This window comes from Suricata suricatta, chromosome 2 (assembly GCF_006229205.1).
Source record: "Suricata suricatta isolate VVHF042 chromosome 2, meerkat_22Aug2017_6uvM2_HiC, whole genome shotgun sequence".
In the NCBI taxonomy this organism is placed as follows: Eukaryota; Metazoa; Chordata; class Mammalia; order Carnivora; family Herpestidae; genus Suricata; species Suricata suricatta.
The window spans coordinates 117,951,356-117,963,407 of record NC_043701.1 but is presented as its reverse complement, the minus strand read 5'-3'; the positions used below and the strand labels follow the sequence as shown (position 1 = coordinate 117,963,407).

The window sequence follows — 12,052 nt, the reverse complement described above, 5'->3', positions numbered from 1 at the left end:
GTTGTCAAAAGGGAAACAAGAAATAGATGATGAAACTCACCAAGTGGCTCAATCTCTGCCTGTCACCCTCATCGCCAAAAAAGTTGCATTTATAAATAGTGGAATAAAGGTTATTTTTGCCCTTTTGAAACAGGACATCTTCTATCTCATGCCAGATATTACACTGGATGTTTTCTGCTTTAAAACAGATTTGCCAATCAGCTGGGGTTTAAGTGTATGATCCTGTTAAAGATCCCATACAAGTAGACTATGTCTTCAAATAAATGTCTCTGGCCTACAGGTACCATTATCGTGGATAACATGCTGATCAAAGGGACTGCGGGAGGACCAGACCCCACCATCGAACTTTCTTTAAAGGACAACGTGGATTACTGGGTGTTACTGGACCCCATCAAGCAAATGCTCTTCCTGAACAGCACAGGCAGAGTTCTGGATAGAGACGTTAGTGACTCTTTTTTTCCTTTTGTCCCTGTATTACAACTTTACTATAGTATCATTAACTGCATGTGTTTGTTGATGATGATCTCGGACTTTCTTTATATGATATGAGATTATTTTCTGTGCTTATCAACAAAAACATTTTTTTAACTCCTTGAGGAAGAATAAGAAAGAAGGGGCCATCTGTGTCTGAGAACCATTATATTTCCCTCCGACTCCCAGGAACGAGGGGAGGGTGGATGCTCGCAGTAAGGGGTGGTGGATTTAGAAGAGCAGGGGACGTGGAAGGAGGACACACACTGAGTGTGGGCATGCAGGAGGGGCTGGTTGAGGACACAGTGTGATGGGGGGAGCACAGGTGGCTGCTGTCACTAGGAGTAAGTAGTGAGCATGGGGTGAGGGATGGGTTTGTGACCGTGTGCATACAAAGCTGGAAAAAAACAACACTTAAATTCACAAGAGTTTCCTGGTGATATGCCAGTCCAGTTGTGACCTAAGTAGTAAGGCAATGTGACCAACGTATTTTGTCGTGATAACAGGTCAGCTACCAAAGTTGCTGAATGTCTCACATCTGAAGTGGGGAAACTTGGGTAGATTTATGTAGCCTTCTAAGTGTTGAGTGCATAGATGCGTGTGCGTGTGTGTGCATGTTGCCAGGCGTGCACGACAGTAATTGTATGGGACCTTGGGAGTACATCTAAACATGCCTACTCCTGAATTACAAGGTCATGAAATCCCCATGTCAGACACTCAGCATAATGAGCCTGAATCATCTCACTGCATCGCCCAGATTTATGATCTGCTCTACGGTACACGGTGTGTGGATGACTTCTGATGTAATTCACATCTAAAATTCAGAGTCTCTTAGAGCTTTGTGGTCGGGGGGCGGGGCACAGATATAGGAATCTTACCAGGCTGGTTTGTCTTTGTCCACCGGGGCCCCACATGAAGCTGACTGAGCAGATGTGAAGCACGGGTGGCAATGGAGAGTATGAGTGACACTGTCCGGTTCAACATGGGGGAAAAAGTCAGCCTGGATGCTGCTCCAGGCCCCCCACCACCCCCTACTCACTGCTGTTTATAGCCCACACTTTAAATTTTTGGCTGGTCAGCTAAGAAGGTATAAAGTGGAATAGAAACAGTTTTCTTGCCTTAGATTAATTTATTTCCTAAGTCATAAATTTTGTGAGAGCATTGTGGATCATGACACATGCTGGTAGGCTGCAAGAGTGCCCCCAGCCACGTCCAAGCAGACTCCCTTTCCTGGCCTTAATTAGGGGCGTTCACATTCATGGTTGCATGCATTTCATTATGTAACCTGTTAGGAGAATTGTAGGAGACTCATCTCTTTTAGAACACTGTTATTTTATATCACTTCCTTTTCTTAAAATAACCTACTACCGAACTACAATAATTTACTAGTTTACTGGCAAATTGCTTTCTATTTGGCACTGTTTTTTTTTTCCCCATTTGCTATTAAAAGTACAAGTTCTAGGTCTGAATGAGTAGAGAAAAAGATACCCTTCAGTATCAATAAATGGCATTCTGGATGTCCAACCTGAAACATTATTTTAATCACTTGCCAAATATTATTTTTACCTAAAAAATATCTGCTTTCCTAGTATTTTTCCATCTTTTTCCTAATAAGGGCAGCATTTATTGGACATTTTGGCTCAACCAAAACAGTACCTTGGGAACACACTTAAAATTGTTTGACTTGAAAGTAACAATTGCAAAAAATATGCACAAGTATCATTTAAAGATTCATTCATGTTGATTTTAAGTTTATTTATTTATTTTTGAGAATGAGTGAGAGAGAGAAAGAGAGAGAGAGGGGGAGAGAGAGAGAGAGAGAGAGAGAAAACACCAGCAGGGGAGGGGCAGAGAGAGATGGAGAGAGAGAGACTCACAATCTGGATGCATGCTGTCAGGACACAGCCAGATGCAGGGCTCAATCCCAGGAACTGAAAGATCATGACCTGAGCTGAAATCAAGATTCAGATACTTAACAGACTGAGCAGCCAAGGTGCACCAGACTATTTTTATTTTTTAATACAATAATAAAATTCAATTTCCTTCTATTTAAAATGTTCTTTTGGATTAGGAATGCCATGATCAAGTTAAACTTGCCAAGATATTTTGTAAATTAAAGTGTTGTCAGTGGATACCTACCTAAATTACCTAAAGATGTAGATGTGAACATCTAAAGAATGTGAAGTGTGAAATGAATGTTGTAGAGGAAAAAACTATAAATAAAAGGCAAAAACATATGCTCACATGTTTGTGACTTAACAACCTGGCAATCAAATTTGTTGAAATAATGGGAAGAAATAAGTAAAAATGATGACGATAGTGCATTGTGAAGTCAAGGTTAGGTTCACAAAATAGAGTATGTACTTTAAATATAGTATTTTTTTTAGAGTTTGCTGATAACATATGCTCTAAAGAATCATTGAATTTTAGAAGTAGAAAGAATCTTAATGTTTTCCTAATTCAATGTTTTTTTCCCCATAATCTTCTGTGCAGTAGATTTAGATCCAGTGAGTCTTTAACAGTTAGCCCTGTCTGTGGTGAAGTGAGAACAAGGAAACAATGGGATGACTTTATGTATGTATGTATGTATGTATTTGTGTCTCCAAAGCTAAGTGTGTTCATTTTATTCTGACATCATGCCTTTTTTTCATTAAAATGCAAATGGGGCCTTCTAGATCTTAGATGGTTTTTGCTTTTTTTTTTTTCCAATTTTTAACATTTATTTAGTTTTGAGAGAAAGAGAGCATGAGCTGGAGAGGGCTGGAGAGAGAGGAAGACACAGAATCTGAAGCAGGCTCTGAACTGTCAGCACAGAGCCTGACGTGGGGCTTGAATCTACTGACCATGATATCATTACCTGAGCCAAAGCTTGGCACTTAATTGACTGAGCTACCCAGGTGCCCATACAATATTTACTGTTTGAAAGTCTTTCTGAAAGAAAGAAAAGATTATCTATGTTATGTAAGCCTTCTATGATTTTTGCTGGCTTGTTCTTTTGTTGTATTTTGTTGTCATATATTTTACTAGCCTGCTGTTCGGTTTAGGTAATGAGAGTCTAAGTCCACTCAGCTAATTAATTCATTAGCCATGCCACCCAGCAGTTGGTCTTTGGTGTCAGGGAATTCTTCTTGGGAAAACGTGTGAGATAGATTTAGACAAAGCATTAAAAGTTTGAGTATAAACATAGGAAGAAGAGAAGTGTAGAAGAAGTAAGAAGGGTAAGAAGAATAAAAGAAATAGTGTGTGGTATCAACCTGCTAGCAGGTAATGGAGGCCATTGAGTTAAAGAGTGACAGTAAAAGGGGAAAAGAATACTTTGATATAAAAAAAAACCCTGCCAAATCTTTATAATATATAAGGAATATGTTGTATCATTAAGAAATATTTCCTTGGGTACCTCGGTGGTTCAGTTGGTTAAATAACAGACTTCATTTCAGCTCAGGAGCTCAGGTCATGATCTCACAGTTTATGAGTTCAAGTGTTGGATCCCCTCACTCCCATATAGATAACAAATAAGTGAACTAAAAAAAGAGAAATCTTTCCTTGGAGGTTCACTGTATTGCTGGTTACTAAATATTGATGAGTCAAGGATAGTAGGCTGAAATACGCTCTTTGATTGATGAATTTGTTAGCAAGTCTTCATTTTGGGAGGGTAGAGCGCTTAGGATTTCCATCAAATCTCTGGACTCATTTCTGGAGAAAAAGTTTATTTGCACATGAATAAATTATTTGACATCAAATTCAAGAATTCCACTAACTACCAAGGTTACGTAGACCCCAGGTTACAGATCTTGCCTTGGGAAAGTATCTTCCTACTTTTCTTACTCTCAAACTGTAAGAGAGTCTTACATATCAAAGTCAGTAATTGTAAACAGAAGCAAGAGAAGGAACAGTTATTGACCATATATGTACTTTTATATCCCTACCCATTGGAGTAATTTGCTGTGGTCCTAATACTCTGCTGAGCCTTTAGATAACTGCCACATTTTCCATAATGGAAAGTGATCTCCATGTGACTTGGAAAAAATAATGCTCAACATAAGCTCCTGCTTCATTGAAGTCTACTATGTCCTATATTAACCTTTGAATTTTTTAAATTCTTGTGAATTGCTCTCTCTGATGATATGGTGCTTATACAGCTTTATTCATCAAAGTCTAAAGGCATTTATTCTAAAAATTCTTAACCCAGCACCCATCTGTTTTATGTGAAGCACAGACTATTGCTGGTAGTAAAGGAGTATGGTAAACCCATGCTTTCAGTCCAAATCTAATCACAACTAGAAATTTTAATTTTATTTAATGATAAAATAATATCAGCTTATGATACACATGTCAGAAAATAAAAAGCATATTTACAAACATTACTTTTCCATCTAAGGAAATTATTTAATATTTATCCTGCTGTATATTATTTCAAACATATTATATGTGCTGGCATGTATCTTTATAATACCATACTGGACATGATGTTTCAGCCTGCTTTTTAATGTGATTTGTAATATACTTCCTTCCATGTGAATGTATGTATATATAATCATTTTTAATGGATTCATAGTATTTTACTGGATGACTAAATCAAGATTCTTTTTCAAAAAGGTCTTGATGGTTTTCTTTTCTTGCCATTATCTTTGTCCAATTTTGGTATCAGGGTAATTCTGGTCACATAAAATGAATTTAGAAGAATCCTCTCTTCTATTTTGGAAGACTTTGAGATGGATTGGTATCCCTTTGTCTTTGAATGCTTTGTAGGATAGACCAGCAAAGACATCTGGTCCTGGGCATTTATTTGTTATGAGCGATTTGATGACTGATTTTATCTTCATACTAGTAATCGGTCTGTACAGATTTTCTATTTCTCTTTGATTCAGTCTTGTTAGATGGTATGTTTCTAGGAGTTTGTCCATTCCTTCTAGTCCACTCAATTTGTTGAGATATGATTATTCATCATAGTCTCTTCTGATCCTTTGTATTTCTAAGGTATCAGATGTAATGTCTCCTTCTTTCTAACTGTGTTTATTTGTATCCTTTTTCTTTTCCTTAATGAGTCTGGCTCATGGTTGCTCAATTTTGTTACTCTTTTCAAAGAAAGTTGTTACTTTGGTTGCTCTGTTTTGTTGTCTTTTTGTCTCTTTCTCATTTATGTATGATCTGAAATTTGTTGTTTTCTCTTGTCTTCTAACTTTGGATTTTATTTGTTCTTCTTTTCCTAGTTCCATCAGGTGTAAAGTTAGATAACTTAGGAGATTTTTCTTGTCTCCTGATGTAGGCATTCATCCTATAAAATTTCCTCTTAGAACTGCTTTTGTTGCATCTCATCCGTTTTGGTACATCATATTTCTGTTTTCAGTGGTCACAAGGCATTTCTTTATTTCTCTTTTCATTTTTTTCTTTGACCCATTGGGTGTTCAGCTGCATGTAGTTTAATCTCCACTATATGTGCATTTTCTAGTTTTCTTCTTGTAATTTATTTCTAGTTTTATATCACTGTGGTTAGAAAGGACATGATACAATGTCAATATTCTTAAATGTATTGAGGCTTGTTTTGTGTCTCACTGTGTGATCTGTCTTGGAGAAAGTCCCATGCCCACTTGAGAAGATGTACATCCTATTGCTTTTGACTAGAAAGTTCTGTATGCATTTAAGTCCATCTGGTCTAATGGGTCATTCAAGGCCAAGGTTTCCTTAATGATTATCTGTCCAAGTGATCGATGCATCGATGTAAGTGGGGCACTAAAGTCCCCTACCATTATTGTATTGCTGTCTACTTTTCCCTTTATGTCTGTTAATAGTTACTTTATATATTTAGGTGCTCTTATGTTGTGTGCATAAATGTTTACAGATGGCATATCCTATTGTTGGACTGACCTCATTATCATCATGTAATGTCTTTCTTTGACTCTCATTACAGTCTGTGTTTTGAAGTTGTATTTTTTTTCCGATAGAAGTGTAGCTTCCTCTGCATTCTATTAGTTTCCTGACATGCAGTTACTTAGATTGTTGCCAAAAGTCTTTGAGTTGTTTATTTTATGAGTATAATGAATCATCACCAAAAATGTGGGGATGCTCTGAATAGCAAAACAGAGACCACAATCAGGGGTTGACCCTACTAACAACTGCCAGAGCTAGCTCCACACATATTATGGTTCCTGGAGTAGAATTCATTTTACTACTTTTTAGGGGAAAGTGCTCTGGAAATTTTTTATTAATGGGATGTTTTCCACAGAGCTTTTCAAATACAATGATGCTTGTCTAAGTGTGTTAGCCCATCTGGGCTGCTATAACAAAATGCCATCAACTGAGTGCCTTACAAACAGCAGAAACTTATTTCTCATAGTTGCAGAGGCTGAATGTGTGAAACCTAGTGTCAGCATGGTCAGGGACAGGTCTTTTACAGGTTGCAAATTTCTTATATTCTTACCTTGTGCAAAAGTACAAGGATGGTCTCTTAGGTCCCTGCTAGAAGGGTGTCAATCTCATCACCTAATCACCTGATTCATGTTGTTAAAAGGGGAATAAGAAGTAGACACCGAAACTCAGCAAGTGTAGGAATTTCTGCCTCTTACCTTCATCCACCCAGAATACATTTTATAAGTAGTGCAATAAAAGCATATGTGCCTTTTTGAAGCAGTACTTTTTAATAGCATGCCTAAAGTTGAATAAATTCTGCATTGAGACATATTTGCAAGTCAGCCGAAGACCCCACCTCCTCATACCATCACATTGATCATTAGTATTTTCACATGTGAATTTGGGAGGAAAAGAACATACAAACAATTTTATAGGATTATTCTTATTTTATTCAAAGTTTTTTGTCTTAAAAGGAAGGCACAGAAATGCCTTCAAATTAGCTGAAGTTCATGGGTGAAGAATATTAAGAATATCAACATCATAGGTGCACCTGTGTGGCTAAGTTAGTTAGGTGCCCAACTCCTGATCTCAGCACAGGGCTTGATCTCAGGGACATGGGTTCAAACCCTGCTTTGAGCTCCACGTTGGGCATGAAGCCTACTTAAAAAAATATGTAAATAAAAGGAACATTAACATCATAGAAATGAAAAATAATTTGATTTTAGCAATATTGTAAATTGACCAGGGACAGGAGAAACTATATGTTCTTGGTCCACCTGATCTGTACATTTCTTTGTGTAGGTGCTGCATTTCCTTCTTTCAACAATTCAGAGTCTTCTGTTTACTTATAATTCTGTCACCCCATTTCTTTGGCTGCACATGGTTTTGGCTCTTACCAGTGTCCACTCTGTTGCACCAGGTCCTGTAAGCTTTCAATGGAAAATGACCACAGTTACTGTGTTTTATCTGGTTGATGAGACAGATCACCCACATCCTCACAGACTTGACTCAGGTACAGCCAGGGAACAAGGCATGGCCACATGGCAGACGCTCATTCCCCCTGTCTGTTCTGCAGTGTTAGGGGAAAGTATGTACTCCAGAGAAGGAAGTCTAAGTTGTGGTTTCCGTACTCTGTCCATCGAGGCCATAAAGTTTCTCTTAATGGAAATACTTGGGCAGTTATGGCCACCTAGAATTAAAAGAAAATTTAATAGGAATAGATGCACATTCTTAAGATTAAGTGTTAAAAAAATAAGCTAACAAACAAATGATACCTATGAAAATTTCCAAGAATTAAAAAAAAATGTAAAACTTCTCTAGCCTTCAATGTCTGCATTTAATTAGAGAACATCTATATGACATTGTATACATAGGGGCTTTTGACAGTTTTCAAGCTTTGTCCATAGGTATTGCCTTGATGATTATTATTTTTTATTCCCTATTTTTATTTCTGTTTATTAAAGTTACATTGATTTTCTTCATGAAAAATCAAGAGCAGACATTGAGAAGGTCTAAAATGAGGAATTGTGAATGATAAAACAACCAAAATCTGTTGTCTGGCATGAAAATTAGGTCTCAGTAATGAAGGGGCATCACAATAAAAATGATTGCCTCACTTGGCCAATATTACCTTGTTATTATTGGGCATGAGATAATAATAGTCACAATGATATCAACAACTAACACAGTAATAGAAAGAAAAATATGATCATGGCACAGTCTTACTACACTGATCTCAAAACTCTGGGCAAACTTTTAGAAGCTTGACCAGAGAGAAATCATGTTCATGCAAATCTCAAATATCTTACCTTCTCTTCTTGTAGACTCTTAGTTCACAGCCATGCAGGGAGCTTGCATCTCGTGCTTGTGCATGAGCCAATGTCCCCATGACTACCACACCACCTGCTTTCACTTCCACGGCCTCATCCTGTCAGCTTGCACTTGGACTTTGGGACAGTCTCCTGATAGTCCTCTCACCATATGTCAGGTCTCAACCTGTTCTATATTCAGTGCCCCAAACACACAAATGCAGTTCTGACCTTGTCAACAGATAACTTTACATTGCTATTATGCCTTCCCTGGTATTCTTTTAAATCTATGCTTAGAAACTACCTTTATCCTTGACCATCAGTTGAATGTTATCTGCTATCAAGACATGCCTTACATGACACTACTACATAAAATATATATATTTTAAAAATTTTATTGTATTTTTTTAATTTGAAAGAGAGAGGGAGAGAACAAACAAGTGGGGGAGGGGCAGAGAGAGCGGGAGAGAGAAAATTCCAACTAGGTTCCCTGCTCATCCCAGAGCCCAGTGCAGGGATTGATCTCATGAACCATGAGATCATGACCTGAGCCAAAACTCAAGAGTCAGACCACCCAAGCACCCCCTATATATTAAATTTCTTAAGGTTATACTCAGTAACATTAAGTAAAGTAACTCAGCCACCCAAGCACCCCCTATATATTAAATTTCTTAATGTTACACTGGTATTTACTTTCTTGCTTTAAACTCTAAAGTCATCAAAACTCTTTGAGTTGCATTATACTTATTTAAGTTCATCTCATATCAGTTTTACAGGATTTGCTTACCTCACAAGGAAGGACTCCATGATACTAATCCCAACCCACACTGAAATTTGAATATAATGAATATAAGTAAATAAAGTGAATGCCCTTAATAGTTGATTATGAAAAATATATCTCAATACTACATTATACCTAATTATAGTTTCAAATTGGTACTTTGTTCCTTAAGCAACTTATGTCAATATACCATTTATTATGATTAAGAAAGTTTAATTTGTGTGGTACACTCATAACTCCAGCCATTTCCTTTAAATCTTTTCATTATTTAAAAATAGGTGAACAACATATCATTTCTTCTCACTGTCTTCTAGTTATTTATGAAATAATGAAGATTTTCACTTTGTAAAGGTAGTGAGTACATAGGAAGAAAAATCATGACAAAATCCATTCATTCCTGTGAGGATTGAAGTTGGCCTTTACTTTAGGAAAAAGAAAATCAATTCTTATACAGGTTTGCTAAAAATGTGTTTTCTCATTAAATCAGTAAGGCCTCCAAATAACATGGTTTCTGAAGAAAATTCAATCCCCCTTGGATGGAAGATGTATGCTACAATCAACAATGCTCACATCAATAAATTTCTTATAAAAACTTTACTTTGCATGCTAAATCCCAAGTGATTGTCTGCAAACTTCCTAATACAATTTGAAATTTTTGTCTTTTCAAATCACAAAATTCATACCTATTTTTTGGTGATTTTTCTTTCTACTCTCAACCATACTCTTCAAAGCTAACCTTCATCAATTGTTGGCATATGTCTTTCCAAAACCTTATTTATGGGCATCAAAACCTATCCTCACATATAAACTAATGTATAAAAATATGCAAATATGCATTCAGGTATTATGTTAAACATTCATTTTTAAATTAGGAGAATAGTTGGCATGTTTAGGTATAATATGAATGGTAGTTGGTTTGAATAATTACCCTGAAACAATTTATATACAGTTTTTTTCTCTGTTATGTATGAAGCAATTTAAGAGAATTAGGGAAGGTAAAATTGGCAGAACCAGTTATGAAAGATAAACAAAAATTTCCCTAACAGATTTCTCAGATTTCTCATCCTTTTGTGGTCCCTAAACTCTTACTGACTTGTAGAGCTGCACTTGATATATTTATGACCTTCTTATGCGGCAGAATAGAATCTATTCCAAGGCAAGATTACAACGTGTGTTATATATGAGCCACTGGGAATTCTGGCCTTCAGCACAATCCATTATGGTTGGAATTTATTGCAAGCTAAGCTCTATCCATGCTGCTCACAGTTGCAAGGGAGCTAGAGTTGAGAGTGACAAGATTTCTGAGTGACCTGGTTATGTCTAATTTATGGGCACTTAGCAGGACCAAGTAAGGGGCTCGGTGCACAGTTCATTTGATTCCCTACTTACAGAGATTGTGACCTCTCTGTCCAGTGCTAGCTCTTGATATAGTGTTAGAAGCTGAGAAGAAATGGTTTTGTGGGGCTCTTCTGTAATATCCAGAAGATAGATAACTTTAGAAAAATGTAATTCACCCAAATGTCTCTGAGAGGTGCCAAGTGCAAATATAGTACAAGTATTTTGTTTTGTTTTGTTGTCTTTGTGACTTTTTTTCTTTTGTTGTTACAGTTGAAATATGCTGGACTTTCCTTAAAAATCTGTTAAAGGAAACACTTTAAAACTGATAGTAGAAATGGAGAGACCTAATCTTTTTACGTGATCTTTTTGCCTCGCGGTTCCTTATTTTCAGTATTGCTTATATAAGATGGCCCTTTCTATTTTGTGCTGTTTTGGATTAATACAAAGCCTCTACTTATTTGAAAAAAATGCTTTGTGATATTTTTTAATTCATTGCTGTGATTTCTACTCTCTGAGACAAGAGCACATAAGTGTATAGATATTTTGACAATAACCACTTAGATGTAGGGTGCATCTCGAGTGTTTTAGACTAAATACCCTCAGACTTTATCACACATCCTCAAGGTGTTCAGATTTCGCATCCCATTTGCACATAAAGTTGGGCTAACTGGCATCCACCCGTCTCTGCATCTGATGTTACTAAAGAACACGAAGTTTGTACTAATGCTCCCAGAGTTCATTTATAGCATTGGTGTGCAAACTCATCTCTCACTCATCAAGATTTCACATTTACATCTCCTCATTAATGTGTGCAGCCATTTATTATACTTGGTTAATACCTATAAGGTGATTTAAATTTCTTATAATAAAAATATATCATTGTGTAACCTATTACTCTGACTTACTAAAATGATTTTGGATGTTGTCTTTTGTCGTAAGATATATGCTCCATCCTTCTGAGCTTTGTGGCATTCACAATTTTTTTACACATGACCTTAATGCCTTCATTTATGTCAGTAATTAAAACTTTTTGAATTATGACATATTATTTATATGACATATACATTTAGGTCATACTTAATTACTGACATAAATGCAGTATGTATTAGAATACAGAGCTATATGGCACCTTCCTGCATATGTTAATGTAAATTTATTCCTTCCAGGTTCATGTATTCAGCCAGGTATAAACAAGGCAAAATACTTTTTTATTTCCTTACTGCCTATAAAAATATCTTGAGATTAAACAAGGCTTGCTTCAGTTTAGATATAGTTTCTACAGTATTCTTCTCAGTTATAAATGTGG

General features: G+C 36.4%; 1 protein-coding gene across 1 annotated transcript in view; it reads left to right on the top strand.

Moving 5' to 3' along the window:
• PCDH15 (protocadherin related 15) overlaps positions 1 to 12,052 on the top strand; it is a 697,494-nt gene that overhangs the window by 226,393 nt on the left and 459,049 nt on the right. The window contains exon 4 of the mRNA XM_029919519.1: positions 281 to 441. Within this exon, the coding sequence (XP_029775379.1) occupies positions 281 to 441 (161 nt within the window). The remainder of the gene's footprint in view (positions 1 to 280; positions 442 to 12,052) is intronic.